The sequence below is a fragment of the Silene latifolia genome, chromosome 5 (assembly GCF_048544455.1).
Source record: "Silene latifolia isolate original U9 population chromosome 5, ASM4854445v1, whole genome shotgun sequence".
NCBI lineage: Eukaryota > Viridiplantae > Streptophyta > Magnoliopsida > Caryophyllales > Caryophyllaceae > Silene > Silene latifolia.
Genome location: NC_133530.1, coordinates 2,670,098 through 2,688,643, shown reverse-complemented (window position 1 = coordinate 2,688,643; position 18,546 = coordinate 2,670,098). Strand labels below are relative to the sequence as shown.

Here is an 18,546-nt window from a genome sequence, read left to right as displayed (position 1 = left end):
GGAAAGGGGAAGAAAATCTGAATAATCCGTTTTAGGAAATAAGGAAGAAAAGAGTGGATGGGAGGGAGTATATGTTACCTATTTTTGTTTCGTTAATTTACTCTGTATAAGAATGTGTAGATCATTTAATTTGGTGGTGTATCGAAACCGAGAAGCACTGAAGTAGAATTTCATTAGTTCATACTAAAATATATCTCAGATTTCATTAGTTCATACTAAAATCGAAAAGTTAACTAAAACCTAAAAATGTAGCTTTAAATGTAATTGAAAATTAGGAGCCGATAAGTCAACTGATTAAATAAAAAATGTTTGGCAAACTAACCGAAAGGTTACTGTTTTCTTTCGGTAATATGACATAAAAGGACATAATAAGTACTCCATAATTAATATTTTAAATTGAAGGATTAAAAAAAACAAATAAGTTATTTCTCACATGCTACTCTTATTTTGGTAAAAAAATTATCTACCAAATACTTATAAAAATTTAAGAAAAATGAAAATTTGGTCAAATAGTCTTAATTGTAGATAGTCAGGATTATTTCGGTTAAAAACTGATAGTGCGTGAGACAGTAAGAATGATAACTCTATAATCCGACTATATCTTTGAATGTTATGCAACTGATATTGTTAATACCAAATGCTACAACGTTTTCGTTTAATTTTTGTTATGGGAACCGATGATTAATCAATCCTCATCTAAATCCCCTCTAAATTTTGTTTGCCCCCACTTTCAGCATGGTTTGACTTTCGTTAAATTTAGTAGTTTTCTACCACCAGACCACGGTAATGTAAACCAACGTTATCGGTTGGTAACAAATGATTTTAATAATGTCATAAATTACTAACTAATGTTGTCACATGATACTACTATGTTCCCTATGCATTCTATGTAATAGAATCAGATATATTTTTTATCGTTGTTTAAAGACTAATAATTCTATTGGATTTCGTTTTGATTTGATTTTGCAGGGGGTTTATAAAGAGTTAATACTCTTAATTGTAGATAGTCAAAGTAAAATTATGTTGCAAGAGATCTAGCATTTTATCTGAACACACTAAATATATATAATTATGATGCCCCAGTTGTTTTGTGTAACATCATTTAGTTTTACGTAGTTGTTGTAGGTTAAATTAATTTGCAAGACTCATAAAAGCATGTTTATGTCATTAAGGGTTCATTTTGATGAACTGCATCATGCTTATAGAGACAGCGTTTTATATTTAATTAAAAGTCGGTTGTGTCTGTAACAATAAAAAAAATTACATACTATAACTATGTCACTTTATGTTATACTATTGAATGACAAAAATTTTATGCTAAAAGCACTAATAATTCATCAGTGGTCAACTGCACCAACCACGAATTTTTTTTCCATCAATGATTCAACATAGTTTGACTTTTTTATCAACTTAAGAATATACTCCCTCTCATTCACTATAATGTTCCATCTTTCCAGAAACGGATTATTCAAGTAATGTTCCCCTTTCCTTTTTTTGCAACTTTTACTCTTATTTTATTCATCCCCATGTCCTATCACCAAACCCCACACAACTCTTTTACTCTTATTTTATTACTTTCTTTAATGTTTTGGCCCCACAATTCTTTATTTAACTTCTAAGAGCATCCACATTGAAGAGGATGGTGCATCCTCTTAGCACTATCTCTCTTCTAAGAGGATATCCTCTTCAATGTGGAACCAATTTGGACATCCTCTTTGGAAGAGGAAGAGGAAGACTTCCTCTATTTTTAGAGGAAGTTAATCCTAGGCCCTTGTGCCCATTCTCCCATAAAGTTAGACCATGTGGATTATAATTTATGTTTATAAATTTATCAACTTTTATAAAAATAATTAAAATATAAAAGAGGAAGAAGAGAGGATCCTCTTTGATATGGGGAAAAAATGGAAAAAAAGTTAGAAGGAGGATGATGATAGTGGAAAATGAGGTTTCAAAAAAATAGAGGGAAAAAGAGGAAAAAAGAGGAAATAAGAGGAAGAAGAATCTTTCTTGATGTGCATCTTCTAATTATTAAATGCCTCTCTCCTATCACCAAACCCCACCCAACCCTTTCCTCATTTTTATATAGTTTTCCTAAAGTATTGTGCCCATATGATATGTGAACATTATAGTGATTGAGAGGGAGTATTTTACAGATAATCCTAATAGGTGCCCCGTGCAACGCACGGGCTTTCCAACTAGTAATATAGGATTATATAAAAATAATAGAATTGTCCCACATCGAAAGATTAACATAAGATGTAGTGGTCTTACGATTATAAATATGAGGCATCTTTGGAACTTAGGTATCAACCTAACATCTTTTGCGTTTCTTAAATAAGATGTTTTGACTTTTGATCATATCTAAATAAACGATTAGAGATAAGATGTAAATATTAAGATCTTATAACCAATTTTTTTAAACTAAGTTAATTACCCCGTTGCAACGCACGGGCATCCAAACTAGTATACGGAGTATATAAAGAGTGATTTTAAAACTAAGATCGATTTGGTAACTTACGTTTTCGACAACGAATAAAACACTCAATTACTAAAATAACTCCGGAGATTTACCAATCGCACCAAAGATAGTGGCTCAGAAACCCGTTACAAAAAAAATGTTAAAAATGGCGAATCATTACTATCAATTTATTTCTTCGAATCATGAATACCACATGCTGTTTCTTAGGATCAATCATCTTTAATTCAATGGCGAATGACTTAGCTCAATTTCAAGCTATTAAAAATGTATGCGATCATCTCGTTGTTGCAGGTGAATTCTCTCGCTTTTACGATTAATCGCAAATTTCTTTTGATTCAGTATTTTATATAGGATTAATAGTTGTGAAATGTTAGTTTAATTGTGAAATTAGTTGATTGTGTGATGATGAATTTTCTCTGTTGATGAAATTGAAGTATATTGTTGTTTTATTGGTGTAATTTGATGTTTTAGTGTCGCGAAATCGAAGTTTAATTGGAGTTCGCTGGAATACATAGATCACTGGAAACTGTAACTAGTTTTTTCGTTGAATTTGTTGATAAAACTGAAGTACATTGTTCGTATATTGGTGAAATTTTGATAATCTAATTTGCGAAATTGAATGTGGTAAAGATTTCGTTGCTAGTGTTGTTGGCGTTGATGGATATAGGTTACGATTTTTGAAATTTGAGTTAGGGTTTTAGATTACATAGATCATTGAAAAGGCGAATTTAAGTAGTTTTTTCGTTGAGTTTGTTGATGAAATAGAAGTACATTGTTCTTGTACTGGTGGAAGTTTGTTATTCTGGTGTTGTCGGAGTTTATGCATTATGATTGTTTGAAATTCGAGGTAGTGTTTCCTAAAAAATGTAAGTGAAGTAGTTTTCTCGCTGAGTTCTTGATGAAATCAGTGTATTCTTTATATTGGAGGAAGTTTGTTATTCTAGTGTGCGAAGTTGAGAGGTGGTTATGATTTTGCTACTAGTGCTGTCGGATTTCATTGGATATGGATTGTGATTGTGGAAATTTGAGGTTGTATTTTGTATAAGAAATGCAGGAGACAGTAGATTTGGAACAAATGTCATGATACCTAAATGAAAATGTCGACGAAATAGACAAATGGGAATAGGTAGGATGAAGGGTTTAGTATTGTAATGATTAGTGTTGCCTGGATATGGTTGGTGTTTAGATATTGTATTGTGATTGTGGAAATTATAGGTAGTGTTTCGGAATGATGAATGCAGAAAACAGTAGATCTGGAACAAATGTCCTGTTTATCAAATTGAAACATAGAAGAAATAGACGAATGAGCATAGGTAATGTAAAAGGTTTCATGTTGTTTTGAGGAAGTATTTAAAGGCGTGTCATTCAAACATGAATATGAGTCCCGGTTTGTTGTAGCTACTGGTATCTGGGAAGACTGTTCAATCAAACTCAAATTTATATATGTGTCTTCTAGAAGTTTGCCCTCTCCCATCTTCAATTTTTTTTATGCAGTTGCCATCTGTCACTTGTTATTTGTCAATTGCCATGTACTTCACCATTCATTCACGAGATGTAAATCTATTGCAGTTGAGGATGTGACTGATTTCTGGCCCAAAGTCAACAATTTATTCGATGAACGGCTGCCATTCAAGAATTCTTGTTTGAATAACAAGACACGTAATCCTGTATTTCTGGATAAATTGTCAGCTGATTATAGATTAACTACTGATCCAAGGCGCCACAGCTGTTTCCCCCAGGAACAGTCGCTAATTTGGTTCTGAGAGCCATATGCTACTGTGTTTCCTGTGACATGTGAGGTGAGAAATATATCCTGCAGACGGTCTCTTTCTAAGGGAGTGCTGCATAGTTTCTTGTACATGTGCTATGCAGGAGACCCTGCCCATGTAATCTTTTGTCGTACGTGGGTGTATGTTTCAAGTGTATATTTTTTCTGCCTTGAAGCGCACTTGATCAATGACCTCTTCATTGGTAGGGGAGGGAGAGGGTGGCACGGGGCATTGGCTGCTTCCTTTCTAGAGATGATAAACACTGTTTTTGACATTTTGTCTTCATGCTTAGATGATATTGACTTGGTGGCAGGGATGGGAGGTATAAGATTGTTAACATAAAGTTTGAGGGTTCTGTTTTAAGTTGACATATTCTGTAACTTTTACCCTGTTGGTTGAATAGTTGTTCGCCTTGTATCTTTTTGTTGCCAACTACTACCTTGCCATTTTACTCCCTAGACCCCTAACTCAAAATCCCAGCTGTGCCATGCGCATCACTCTTGAGGGTGTAATCCATTTTTTGGGCAGATGTAGTGATTATTGAGTGGCTGATTTTTCCATGGAGAAAGATTATCAGATTTGGTTTTTCCACTTCAGTTCTTCAAGTATTAGTCAATATTAATTGAAGGACACCAAAGGGTGACACCTCTCTAGAAAAAAAGATACCTAGGGGGTGATGCATGTACACAAAAGAAGAGTTAGATGCTTGAAGTCTTAACTCTCTTGAGTACATTTTCTACAATAAGAAGAAAAAAATGTAAGTTTATGTGAGAGGGGGGCACTTGATTTCTTCTATACATAAACATCAGAAAGCAAAGTCTGTAACCTTGATACATAGAGGCAATATCATTTTAAATAACCTATCGTTCCAAGCACACCACCAAGTAGCTGAAGGAGTTCTTCCTATTCAGTTTGATACTTTTACGTGTATCTGATGTGGAAGAATTATTATGATTTATTTCTGAAACTTTTATAGCAGACTTTTTCGTTCTTTTTATTTTTCGCACAGAATAGATGAGTATGATAAAGATATGGCTATCATGAGATTGACCTATTAGTATACCAAGTCAGCCCAGATGACAAAACAGTTTTATTGCATCAACAATTCATGTATACGTCTAGAAGTTTATTCCTTCTTACCGTGATCTAAATCACATTAGAATTTTCAATAATCTGATCATGTTAGAATATGCATGTGTTCAAATTTGTTTCTTCTTTTATCTGAACTCTAAAGATAGTAGGAGGTGTCATGCACATAAGCTAATGATTAATTATTTGTGTATCCTGTTCTGACATCAACTATTTGTCATTATTAAACCTGACTTTTTGTGATATTTGTTTGCAGGATCTTGATGAATTCAAATCTATCCTTAAACCTCGTGTGTAGTTAATTGTGCAACATGACGAGAAGGAATGGTTCATAGTGTTTATGAATAGAGCTCTTCCCAGTAATGCTCAAGCCACCAAGATGGCAAAAAGAGTGTATGCCCAAGTGGATATAGAATTCAGCTCGAAGAAAAGAGAAAGGTGAAATAGAGCAGTTCGTATATTTATACTTTTGCACCAACTTTTTTTGGAGCATAACTGGGGCCTTGATCAAAACCAAAAACACCTTGATCAAGTGTGTATATACAAAAATTAGTCCGGAAAAGATATTGTGGAGTTATTGATTCTTAATTTTACTGGTGGGTGTTCTGCATCCTTTGTCATATTCAGGAATTTAGGTTTGGAAAGCTTTAAACTAGTCTTCTGATATGTTTATAGAATTAACAATCCGCTTGGTCTTATGACCATTTTTCTGTTACTGGATGAGTTAGTAGTTAATATTGTTCTGTTTTGCTTCTTCACATTGAAGTCAGAGGATCTCCATAGCTTCTCATGCAGGCCTTTAGTTCAATCTTTTAGTCTTCTCCATTGGTAATGGAATAAATGGAGAGAGTAATATGTTAATCATGCACTTTTATTAATGATTTTATTAGGTTGTGGTCCTCTTCTTATGTAAAGTGTGTTCGACTTTTTGCATTACCCAGCTGCTGCAAAATAGATTTACATGGACCAGAAGCAAATTTGTGGGAAGACTTCTAGACCAAGATTATGGAATGCATTCGTAATACATTGGATAGGTGTGCACAATTTTATGAGGACGAGATGCGAAAGCTAAGTGAGCAGCAATTCATGCCAGTCTGGAACTTCTATAACTTCTTTATTCTGAAGGTTTGACAATTTACACTAAATAACTTCCTTTTCGCCCCTTCTTTTTGGATTTCTTCTAAGAGAACTTTTATGGTGTTAAAGGTTTCTGGTGGAGTAAATAAGTTATATGTATAGCTGTATAGGTTGTGATGCCCGGGTAGTAGTTGTACAGTTATACAGTTATAGCTGCTTCAAATTAGTTTAAACCGACGACTGTGGTAGGCTAGGGTACATCTATAATTGTAATCTCTGTTGTATTCTTAATAGATTTCCTTAAGAAGCTTTTCAGGTCATAAGCTAGTTCTGACTGTTCACTCTGTTGGTATATCACTCATGTTCAATGCTTGTGAATTGCTTCTAGCCTTTATTGGTTTTGAAGAGCAACTCATCAAAAACCAATTTTTGTTGAAGTCTCAGTACAATAATTCTTTTCCTGAGATCATGACCACCCGTTGTAACATTACATGGATCAAACTAGCTCTCACCTGCAGTTTCAGTCCCACCCTTGAGGACAAGGGTGATTTTAGGGGTGAGGAAGGTATTAGTATCGAATGTACTTGGTAACTATTCGACCCTCTGACCTCTAGGTCTAACTACATAACTAGTAGGACAGATAAGAGTATTGTGTTTCTTACCCATGTTTTTGACCCGGGGGGTTTGTGCTGGCAATATGGTTTGGAGGACAACCATTGTTACATACCTGAAACTAATAGGGAATAACGAACATGCCATTATGTCCAGAAGAATCTTGATGGAGGCAGGTTTAAAATAAAACAGACTCTGTCCAGTAAATTCTATTGCTAGAATGGCTGAGAAAGCTATCAAGGTTCTTATTAGCTACTACAATCCCTTTTGGCTGCAAATTGGCTCTTATATTATCTTCAATGGTGCATTATTGTTACCTACTGAAGATTCAAAAAGTGAACATGATATTACTTGTGGGGAAATGGTGGTCCTCACACATTTCAGTCTAGGAAGAGATTTTGCATACAAGTTGGGTGATGGCCTGTATCAACATGGTCATTTCATAACTAAGGAATTTTATGCAAAAGGGCATTTTGTTCTTTGTGCTTACACTTGTTCGATGGACAAGTCAGAGGAGTTTGTCACTCAACTATGTGTTTGATCGCGGAGGTGGTACTGAGATCATGATGTCATTTTTCCCTCCAGTAGAGGCAGGTCCATTAGAAGATGGGATGAAACTATTTTGGGTAGTTAATCCTAATGGTGCTGCAGGTTTAAGCCGCAACATGCTATCAACCTTCAAGTACTTCAAAGAGAATTCAAGATGGGGGAAGGAATGTGCAATAAGCAACTGCTACTTTCTAAGGACCATGGCAATTAGTTCCGTTATTTTTATCCAAGTGGAAGTTATGACTGTTGGCCTGTGATGACGGATCTGCAAGCATATGAATGGGAAGGTAGCCAACTTGGAGAACAAACCTATGAAAACAATCAGTGTTATGTCTTTGATCCAGGGGGGTTATGGCGGATACAAGTCGCTAAACATGCAGAGGTTTTTGATCTGGGTGGAAGGTGTCATATTATGCCTCACTTGTATCACTTGTCTTTGATCCTTGAGGACAAGGATCGTTTCAAGGGGGTCGGGTATTGATACACATAAAAAATGAGACTAAGGGTAGCTTAGTCATTTAGCCCTTTTGTTTCTTATTTCCCAAGTCATTAAGCTATATAAGGGCATTAGCTAATGTGTAAAAATCATCAATGAATTTTATGAATGAACTTGTGAGATTTATCTCATTTGTTATAATGGAATATAGGTGATTAATTCACCACAATTCTGCTATTGGGGTAGCCTATCGATCCTTGCGATCGAACAGCTGCATTTCTATCCTCTTGTATTTCCGTCTTAATTTAAATCTATCAGCTAATTTAAGTAGTTTTTTCGTTGAGTTTGTTGATGAAATAGAAGTACATTGTTCTTGTACTGGTGGAAGTTTGTTTTTCTGGTGTTGTCGGAGTTTATGCATTATGATTGTTTGAAATTGGAGGTAGTGTTTCCGAATACATAGAGCACTAAAAAGTGTAAGTGAAGTAGTTTTAGCTGAGTTTCTTGATGATATCAGTGTATTCTTTATATTGGAAGAAGTTTGTTATTCTAGTGTGCGAAGTTGAGACGTGGTTATGGTTTTGCTACTGGTGCTGTCGCATTTCATTGGATATGGATTGTGATTGTGGAAATTTGAGGTTGTATTTTGTATGAGAAATGCAGGAGACAGATTTGGAACAAATGTCATGATACCTAAATGAAAATGTTGACGAAATAGACAAATGGGAATAGGTAGGATGAAGGGTTTAGTATTGTAATGATTAGTGTTGTCTGGATATGGTTGGTGTTTAGGTATTGTATTGTGATTGTGGAAATTGGAGGTAGTGTTTCGGAATGAGAAATACAGAAACAGTAGATCTGGAACAAAGGCCCTGTTAATGAAATTGATACATTGAAAAAATAGACAAATGAGCAGTAGGTAATGTCAAAGGTTTCATGTTCTGTTAAGGAAGGATTTAAAGGCGTGTCATTCAACCATGAATGTTGGTTTGGTTTTCTTCAATTTTATATATGTGTCATCGAGAATTTTGCCTCTCCCATCTTCAAAGTTTTTTATGCTGTTGCCATTTGTCACTTGCCATGTACTTAGCCATTCATTGACAATATGTAAATCCATTGCAGTTGAGGATGCGAGTTATTTCTGGGATTCTGGCCCAACGTAAAGATTTTGTTCGAACAACGGCTGCCATTCAAGAAGGCTTGTTTGAAGAACAAGACACATACTCCTGTGTTTCTGGATAAATTGTCGGCTGATTATAGATTAACCACTGATGCAATGCCCTATTGCCTTGCAACCGTTTCCCCAGTAACAGTCACTATTTGGTGTAGAGAGCCATATCCTACTGTGTTTCTTGTGACATGTGAGGTGAGAAATATATCCTGCAAACAGTCTCTCTTTCTATGGGGTGCAGGCTTCTTTCTTGTACATGTGCTGTGCAGGAGACCCTTTCCATGTAATCTTTTGTCGTACGTGGGTGTATGTTTCATGTGTATTTTTTTTTGCCTTGAAGTGCACTTGATCAATGACCTCTTCATTGGCGGGGGACGGAGAGGGTGGCAGGGGTCATTGGCTGCTTCCCTTGCTGGAGATAATAAACACTGTTTTTGACTTTTTGTCTTAATGCTTACATGAATAACATGATATTGACTTGGTGGCAGGGATGGGGGATATAGGATTGCTGTCAGCACAGAGTTTGAGGGTTCTATTTTAAGTAGAACATTCTTTAACTTTTGCCCTGTTGGTTGAATAGTTGTTCGCCTTGTACTTTTTTCTTGCCAACTACTACGTTGCCATTTTACTCCCTAGTCCCCTAGCTCAAACTCCCAGCTGCGCCATGCGCATCACCCGTGGGGGTCTCGTCCATTTCGTGGGCAGATTTACTGATTATTGGGCGGCAGATTTCTCCATGGAGAAAGATTATCAGATTTGGTTTTTCCACTTCAGTTCTTCTACAAGTATTAGTCAATATTAATTGAAGGACACCAAGGGTGACACCTATTTAGAAAAAAAGATGCCTAGGGGGTGATTCCTGTACACAAAAGAAGAGCTAGATGCTTGAACTTTTAACTCTCTTGAGTAAATTTTCTACAATAAGAAAAAATAAATATAAGTTTCTGTGAGAGGGGGGCACTTTATTTCTTCTACACATCAACATCAGAAAGCAAAGTCTGTAACCTTGATACATAGAAGCAATATCATTTTAAACAACCTATTGTTCCAAGCACACCAAATAGCTGAAGCAGTTATTCCTGTTCAGTTTGATACTTATACGTGTAGTATCTGATGTGGAAGAATTTTATAAATTGATTTCTGAAACTTCTATAGCAGACTTTTTTCGTTCTTGTTATTTTTCGCACAGAATAGATGAGTATGATAAAAAAAAAGATGTGGCTATCATGAGATTGACCTATTAGTATACCAAGCCAGCCCAGATGACAAAACAGTTTTATTTCATCAACAATTCATGTATACCTGTCTTGAAGTTTATTCCTTCTTACCGTGATCTAAATCACATTAGAATTTTCAATAACCTGATCATGTTAGAATATGCATGTGTTCAAATTTGTTTCTTCCTTTATCTGAACGCTGAAGATAGTAGGATGTGTCCTGCACATAAGCTAATGATTAACTATTTGTGTATCCTGTTCTGACATTATCTATTTGTCATTATTAAACCTTACTTTTTGTGATATTTGTTTGCAGGATCTTGATGAATTCAAATCTATCCTGTTAATTGTGCAAAATGACGAGAAGGAATCATTCATTGTGTTTATGAATAGAGCTCTTCCCAGTAATCATCAAGCCACCAAGATGGCAAAAAGAGTGTATGCCAAAGTGGAAGTAGAATTCAGCTTAAAGAAAAGAGAAAGGTGAAATATAGCAGTTCCGTATATTTATTCTTTCGCACAAACTTTTTTGGAGCGTAACTGGGCCCTTGATCAAAACCAAAAACTTTGATCAAGTGTGTATATACGAAAATTAGTCGGGAAAAGATATTGTGGAGTTAATGATTCTTAATTTTACTGGTGGGTGTCCTGCAATCTTTTGTCATATTCAGGAATTTAGGTTTGGAAAAAATGCCATGTGCTTTAAACTAGTCCTCTGATATGTTTAGAGAATAAACAATCCGCTTGGTCAGATGACCATTTTCTGTTACTGGATGAGTTAATAGTGAATATTGCTCTGTTTTGCTTCTTCACGTTGAATTCGAAGGATCTCCATAGCTTCTCATCTAGGCGGTTAGTTATATCTTTGAGTCTTCTAGCTGAAATACTCCCTCCATTAATTCCATTTCCGTCAACATATCGTAATGGAATGAATGGAGGGAGTAATATGTTAATAATGCACTTTTATTAACGATTGTATTAGGTTGTGGTCCTCTTCTTATCTAAAATGTGTTTTCGACTTTTTGTATTACCCAGCTGCTGCAAATTAGATTTACGTGGACCAGAAGCAAATATTTGAACGACTTCGAGACCAAGATTATGGAATGCATTCATAAAATACATTGGATAGGCGTGCACAATTTTATGAGGACGAGATTCGAAAGCTGAGTGAGCAGTGATTCATGCCAGTCTGGAACTTCTATAACTTCTTTATTTTGAAGGTTTGACAATTTATCTCTATAGTCTTGACTCTTGACGATAAATGTTGAATTGCTATCATTCTGGATTGTATCAAGACTCTATAGTCTTGACTTTTGAAGATAAATGTTGAATTTCTATTATTCTGGATTGTTTCAAGACTCTTTCTTTTCGCCCCTTCTTTTTTTATTTCTTCTAAGAGAACTGTTATGGTCTTAAAGGTTTCTGGTGGAGTAAATAAGTTATATGTATAGGGTTGTGATTTCCTGATAGTAGTTGTACAATTATATAGTTATATCTGCTTCAAATTAGTTTAAACCGATGACTGGCAGACAAGGGTGCATCTATAACTGTAATCTCTGTTGTATTCTTACAAGATTTTCCTGAGAAGGTTTTCAGGTTATATGCCCTTCTCTATCTCCTTTTAGTCTGAAACTGTTGTGTTTGTTGCTTTAGGAAAGCCTAGCATTTATGTTTGATATGGCTCATCTTCATGAAGACACATTACCCGAGTATGATGAACTTGAAGTTCGAACCTTGTGGCTCGTGATATCTGGAAACAGGTGAGTTGTTTTATGCCTACAATAGATTGTTCGTTCCATCATGCTTTAGGTGTTTTTCTTTTGGTAAAAAACGACCTTATATTTAGGGGTTGTTTGTAAAAAGATTACCCTACTTTTATTATTTAGTTGTCCACTACCTTTATTTTATTGATTTTTGCTTGCTAAAGTTCAGTTCCTTCAGATGGCCTCAGGGTTGGCCAACTTGCTGCTGTAAATTGGAGGATGGAGAGGTTGAAAGACTCAGATGACAAAATAGTTCCTCAAAGCAATGTAAGTCATTAAATTCGTATTGACTCCCCGGCATTTTTTTTAACCGTGATTCATGAGCCTCGTTTACAACTGTTGATGATCATCTATCTCATTTCCACTCAAATCTCAAGGGTTACTATTCTTTGGATGTGAAATATTATAAAATAAGCCAAAGTGTTGATCACCTGTGCTTTAAAATGTTAAATATATCATACATGCATGGGAGCCTTTGAGATATCGGGGTAAAGTTGCTGATCATCATAATCTGCAGGAGGTATTGTATGAGGTAGATGCAAATTCAGAAAACTGGATGATTGCGGGTAGAAAGCGAGGGCATGTTGCTCTCTCCACTAAGCAAGGTAAGGCTAAATAAAATCCATCTCACGGAGTGTATACTTGGCTCAATATGATTAATACTCCATATTTTCATTTGGAACATTTTCCGTTTTCCAAAATCCATATAAAACTACATTTCCAGTTTGGGTAAGAAATACTCCGTAATCCATTAAGTAGTTTTAAGTACGCTGTATCATGCGAGATTGTGAGTGTGTACCCATATTCTTCTTTCACAGTTTGTTTTCCGTCTCTCAAAACATTGGTTCATAAACAATTGTAATGTTCGCTGGCTGTAGAATTGTGATCTCAATTTATGTGTACCGTTGGTGGTCGGCTATGTGCGACCACTGCATCTTGTGCTGCCAAGTATCGATGAGTCGAATATCAGTTCTACACCTCAAATGGTCAGTGTCTTGCCTCCTCTTTTCAGTTGCTCCTACTGCATACCCACTTAACCCTTCTGGACCCGTTAAGTAGTTTTAAGTAGTTTGCGATTGTTTCTAGAAAGTGGCGGTTTCTGTAGGCACACAAAATTCATCAGTATCTAGCTTACGGGTTACATGTCAATATAGTATCTAATTACCTCCACGGCTCCACCCCATGCCCACATACGGCAAATGAATTTTTGTAAGATGTATTATTACTTGAATCTGTAGATTCTGAAGATGTGAGCGGCTCTTTGATGCCCAGATTATTGGTCTATATATCAGTTCTCTGTAATTTATTCCTGACTTTTCAGGACTTTCTAGTCTTTGTTTTCGGTTGAGTGATTTATTAACACGATTTAACGGCCTTAAACAGCTAAACCCCAACACCCTAAAGCAGGGAGCCTAGGATGCAATTTCTGATCTTCGGAAAAGTTTGTATTGTGCCAGCAATGTGAGTTAGTTCTTCCTGCCTCAACAAATTCTTTCCGTTTTCCTTATTGTGCTGTTATAAGTTTCAACAGATTATTATTCTGGTTCGTTTTCCTCATCGACTTGTTTCAACAGATTCTTTACATCTCGTTTTTAGATAACTTTTACTCTCAACACAATTTACTAACATAACCCCATCTTAACATCGTCTCCAGTTTCATCAACTAACCCACCATTTACCGTGAATCCGTGACGCACTACAACCTGAAACCAGCAACACAAAGCCCATTGCTACCCAGCTAAAACACCCTTACAACGCCGACAACAAACGAAAATCACCCTCAAAATCACTTGTATGCCGCCGGAAAAACTACCCACACCACCATAATATACAGCTATTCAGAAACTCTCCTTAATCCCATTGAGACGACATGACTATCGTGCTTATATTGATAAGATTCTTGACCGGTTCAAAATGAAAGACTCTAAAAGAAGCTTTCTACCAATGGGTCATGAGATTACACTAAGCACGTCACAGTGTCTTACTGAACCCAATTAATATTGAACCTTGATTCTTGACTCCAACAAGCGCATATAAAGTTATAAACCATTGTGAAGATGAGAATTTGAAATCGTATCAAAAACCCTAAAATATCGACATATCATAAGCTTTTTTCTTTCGAATTTGTTCGTTCCTTTCCAAATGTCTAATAGAATAGCTAAGATGCCACAGGCCTACTTTGCACTACGTACGGCTATAACCATAACAAGAATATATGATTTGTTAGTACGTGTAAAAGTGACAACAAAAATTTCCCATTATAATGTGACAAGATTTCCATTTATAGCTTGATGTCGACATATTTTAACGCGGCATATAAACGCTAGCACAATAACTTTACCGGATAAGCTGACCATTATGAATCGGAATTTCAATCTGGCTACGGGCTGGGTTTGGGTCGGTCCAGGCTCACCTCAATGAGCCCTTAACTGGCCCGTGAACGAAGCAGGTCGGGCTGCAGAGGAAGTAACCTAGACCCGGTCGGTGGTGGGTCTTAGGCGGGTTGTCACTGGGCCAGGTTGTCAGGCCTTGTTATTTTTTTAACTTAGCCTAAAATGACGGGCTAGGTTCGAAATTTAAAACCCATACCCGACCCGAATATGGGGACAGTTCTGGCTAGTCAACATACAGGCTTGGTAGGCCGGGCCAAATGTAACCTAGGGGACGAGTTGGGCTAGGGTGGCCCGTTACTTCGGCTAGGTCTATTCAATATGTTGTGAATTGTGATCTTCATTCCTATGGATCAATGTAATTACTCAGATTGACCATTGTTTCATTCAAACTTATCGTTGTCTCGTTGTGACATGTCCCTTACTTGGATTGTATTATTAATTCAATTCTAAAGATAAATTAAAAGGAATTTAAAAAATTAATCGTTCCATCGTATTATTATCATTTCAATTTGACGTTTGAGGTCAAAAATCAATTACTTTGACCATAAATAAGTATTCAAATTATAAAAACTACTACGAAGTAAGATATTATAATAAAATATTTACATTTATTGTATATAAGTCTTATATAAGCATGTTTTTTTTAATGTAAAAAATGAATACAATTGGAGAAACCGGGTTAAAGTAGTGTCTTGAAACCGTGCAAGTCAAATTAGAAAGATTCTTATAGGATAAATGGAGTACTATAACTTATCGATTGATAAAGCTCTCCATTTTCAACCAATATCTCTCATTTTTAGAACAACAAGTCTCTCTTGTCTACTTCAAAAAAAAAAAAAAAAAAAGTCTCTCTTGTGATGAACATATCTGTCACAAGCTTGCGATGAGTCAAATAAACTCATGTGGATAGATAAGACAAAACAGATTGTTAATTTGTTACTCGTTAGGCATTCTCCTTTTGTCTTATATTCCCGCCACAAATAAGAATTTGTGTTTTTAGAATCACTAGATCGACGAGTCCATGACTACATTTGTCCTTATATGTTCAAATGTATGATATCAAGACGGATACCTCTATCTTAAGGGTAATTAATACTCCCTCTGTCCCGGTCATTTGTTGTCCTTTTCTATTTTGGGGTGTCTCAGTCATTTGTTGTCATTTCTATTTTAAGAATGAACTTGATGAGTAATTTGATCATTCTCATTCAATTTGTTCCACTTGTCATTTAGTTATTCGCCTTTTGCTCATTCCTTGGTCTTTGTGCCAAAACAAAAGGACAACATTTGAACGGAACGGAGGGAGTATAAAATTAGAATATGTGCCAACTTTAGCTTGTGTATGCATGCAACTATTCCAAGATAAGGGTATCTAACATATCACATTATTATCATAAAAGTCATAAACAACATCATGCATCTAATTCTTTGCCTCCCACCCTAATATTCACTTTCCAACATTATAAATTAGTGTCTATGGTACACCATTATATCATATAGTACATCAATCTTCAAAGTTTTTTAAACACCAAATTCAGATTAAGTACTATCCAAGACCTACCTGAAAAATGTATAATCCATTTCACAACAACAACCAAGGATACAACCATAACGGGGCCGGCTATGACAACTACAACCACAACAACTATGGCTCAAACACCCATGGTCACCTTCCCGGTATGGGCGGCTATGGCTCATCCCACGTCCCTGGGGCGATGGGTGGTTATGGCTCGACCCATGCCCCTGGTGGCTATGGTGGTGTAACCCAGTTTCCTGGGACGGGTTATGGAAATGGTTACGGGTCTGGTCATAGTCATGGTCATGGTGGTCATGGTCATAATGGTGGCTTCATGAACCATGCTGGTGGTCTCTTCAAGGCTAAGGGCCATAGACGCCGTCACTATGATGATGGTCACAGCAGCAGCGACGACAGCGATTAAGGTCAAGTATTTATTTCATTATCTTTTCACGTACGGCAAGTTAAAAATTTTAGGGGTATTCTCTCGTGTACCCCAAATTTTTTTCGTTTTCTATGGTGTACGGTGTACCCCTCGTTTTTCACAAAAAAAAAATTGACCGACAATAATTTTCTGTTACGAGTTCAGAAAACGTTTATTTTTTGTTTCAAACCAATTATCTAATCAAGGCCTTCAATTTGAAAAAAAAAAAATCGTCGCTTTTTGAACTCGTAGCCGGTAGTTATGGTTGGTCAAACATTTTTTAACGAATAAACTTTGACCGACCATAATTCCCATCTACGAGTTGAGACGTCGGTGAATTTTTTTTCAAACGAAAGACCTCTTAAAGACGGTCAATTTGAAAAAGAAGTTTATCGTATTCTGAACTTGTAGCCCAGAGTTATCGACAGTCAAATTTTTTTTTGCATGAAAAGAGGGGTATATCATAGAAAATGAAAAAGTTGAGGGGTACACGAGAGAATATCCCAAAATTTTATGATTTTTCAATGTTTTTGTAAATACAATTTAGTTCAGTTTATTCAGTCGCCGTCTAAAACAGTAAGTGGATTATACATCTGATGTAGTACATCAGATGATATAATTTTTGAGTTTTAATCTAAAATTTTTGAGTTTTATTATAAAGTTTTTGAGTTTATTTACTTAAACTTTAATCTCAAAGAGTTACATTATAACTCAAAAAAATTACATATAAGCTCAAAAAAAATTGATTTTTGACCTCATAAAACTAAAATGTAATGTATAAACTCTATAGTACTCGAAAAAAATACACAAAAATTCAAAAAGTCATTAAATATGATATAGTATCAGATGTACAATCTTTTTTCTCCCGTCTAAAATGCCCAAAAATCACGTGATATAAAAATAATCTAAGGAAACTTTAATTTAACGAATACAAATTGAGGTAATGTGACCTAGACCTGACCGGAATGGTTCGACCCAAACCTATATACTGTATCTATTATCGATGTTTTTTTTTTAAATGTTCGATGTTTTTTGTTTTTTAAAATGTTGTCGTGCTAACCTTGTTTATGGTTGGCGTATGATCCATGCAGGAGCTCGGCCTGAGTCGAATCGCAACCAAGATCCAAGAACAGCGAGATGATTCGCTACCTACTATCTTATGTATTATGCATTATATATGAAATAATAAAGAGACTCTTTGGATGTTTTACCCATTATATATCAAGTCTTTTGTGTGCAAAGATTAAGATTATTACTCAAGTAATAGATTCGAAAACTATGAAATTAACTAGTTAAAGGAGCAAAGATTAAGATTACTCAAGTACCGAGCGAGTACAGCAAGTACTATAAAGATCGCAAGACGGAACTCAATAATGGCCAACAAGTTTCTTCTTTTCTATACAACCAATACAACTGGTTGTATAATCTATTTACTGCATGCATACACATGAGCTAAAGTTGGCACATACTCCGTATTCTAATTTCATATTAATTACCCTTAAGACAGAGGTATCCGTCTTGATATCATACATTTGAACATATAAGGACAAATGTAGTCATGGACTCGTCGATCTAGTGATTCTAAAAACACAAATTCTTATTTGTGACGGGAATATCTGTCGCAAGCTTGTGACGGGAATATCCGTCATCGCAAGCTCATGTGGGTAGATAAGACAAAAGGAGAATGTCTAAGGAGTAACAAATTAACAATTTGTTTTGTCTTATCTACCCACATGGTATTACTTGACCCGTCTTAAGCTTGTGACAGATATGTCCATCACAAGAGAGACTTTTTTTTTTTCTTTTTTTTTTGGCAGCTGTAAAAAAGGTTAAACCTATCTAACCATAGCCTTGCAAACAAGGCTATGTGCAACAGTATTAAACGATCTTGGAATAAAACTAAAAGCTAAGCAATGGAAAAAGGTAAAACAAGCATATATATCATCCAAAATAGCCTTGAGAAGATGATGTGGTTTCTCCATCCTTGCCAGTAGACGGACCAAAGAGAGGCAATCCGAGGAGATCTCCAAATGACGAATGCCCCTTTCCCTAGC

General features: G+C 35.8%; 1 protein-coding gene across 16 annotated transcripts; it reads left to right on the top strand.

Annotated features, from left to right (window-relative positions):
• The first annotated feature begins 2,524 nt into the window (after window positions 1-2,524).
• Window positions 2,525-17,709, top strand: LOC141656391 (trafficking protein particle complex II-specific subunit 130 homolog). Of its 16 annotated transcripts, XR_012548475.1 has the most exons (13): window positions 2,525-2,770; window positions 4,049-4,278; window positions 5,594-5,775; window positions 6,279-6,462; window positions 9,134-9,377; window positions 10,716-10,882; window positions 11,435-11,619; window positions 12,053-12,159; window positions 12,327-12,429; window positions 12,680-12,767; window positions 13,041-13,148; window positions 13,546-16,493; window positions 17,584-17,709. XR_012548475.1 is itself a non-coding variant. In XM_074463262.1 (11 exons), exons 7-11 carry the CDS (start codon window positions 11,581-11,583, stop codon window positions 13,046-13,048), a joined length of 345 nt encoding a protein of 114 aa, XP_074319363.1. In that variant the 5' UTR covers window positions 2,525-2,770; window positions 4,049-4,278; window positions 5,594-5,775; window positions 6,279-6,462; window positions 9,134-9,377; window positions 10,716-10,882; window positions 11,435-11,580; the 3' UTR covers window positions 13,049-13,464. The 16 variants fall into 16 exon arrangements, 2 of the variants coding, with proteins under 2 accessions (XP_074319363.1, XP_074319364.1); XR_012548473.1 differs by lacking the exon at window positions 13,041-13,148 and having other exon boundaries at window positions 12,351-12,429; XR_012548478.1 differs by having other exon boundaries at window positions 12,341-12,429; window positions 12,680-13,148.
• Window positions 17,710-18,546: the final 837 nt, after the last annotated feature.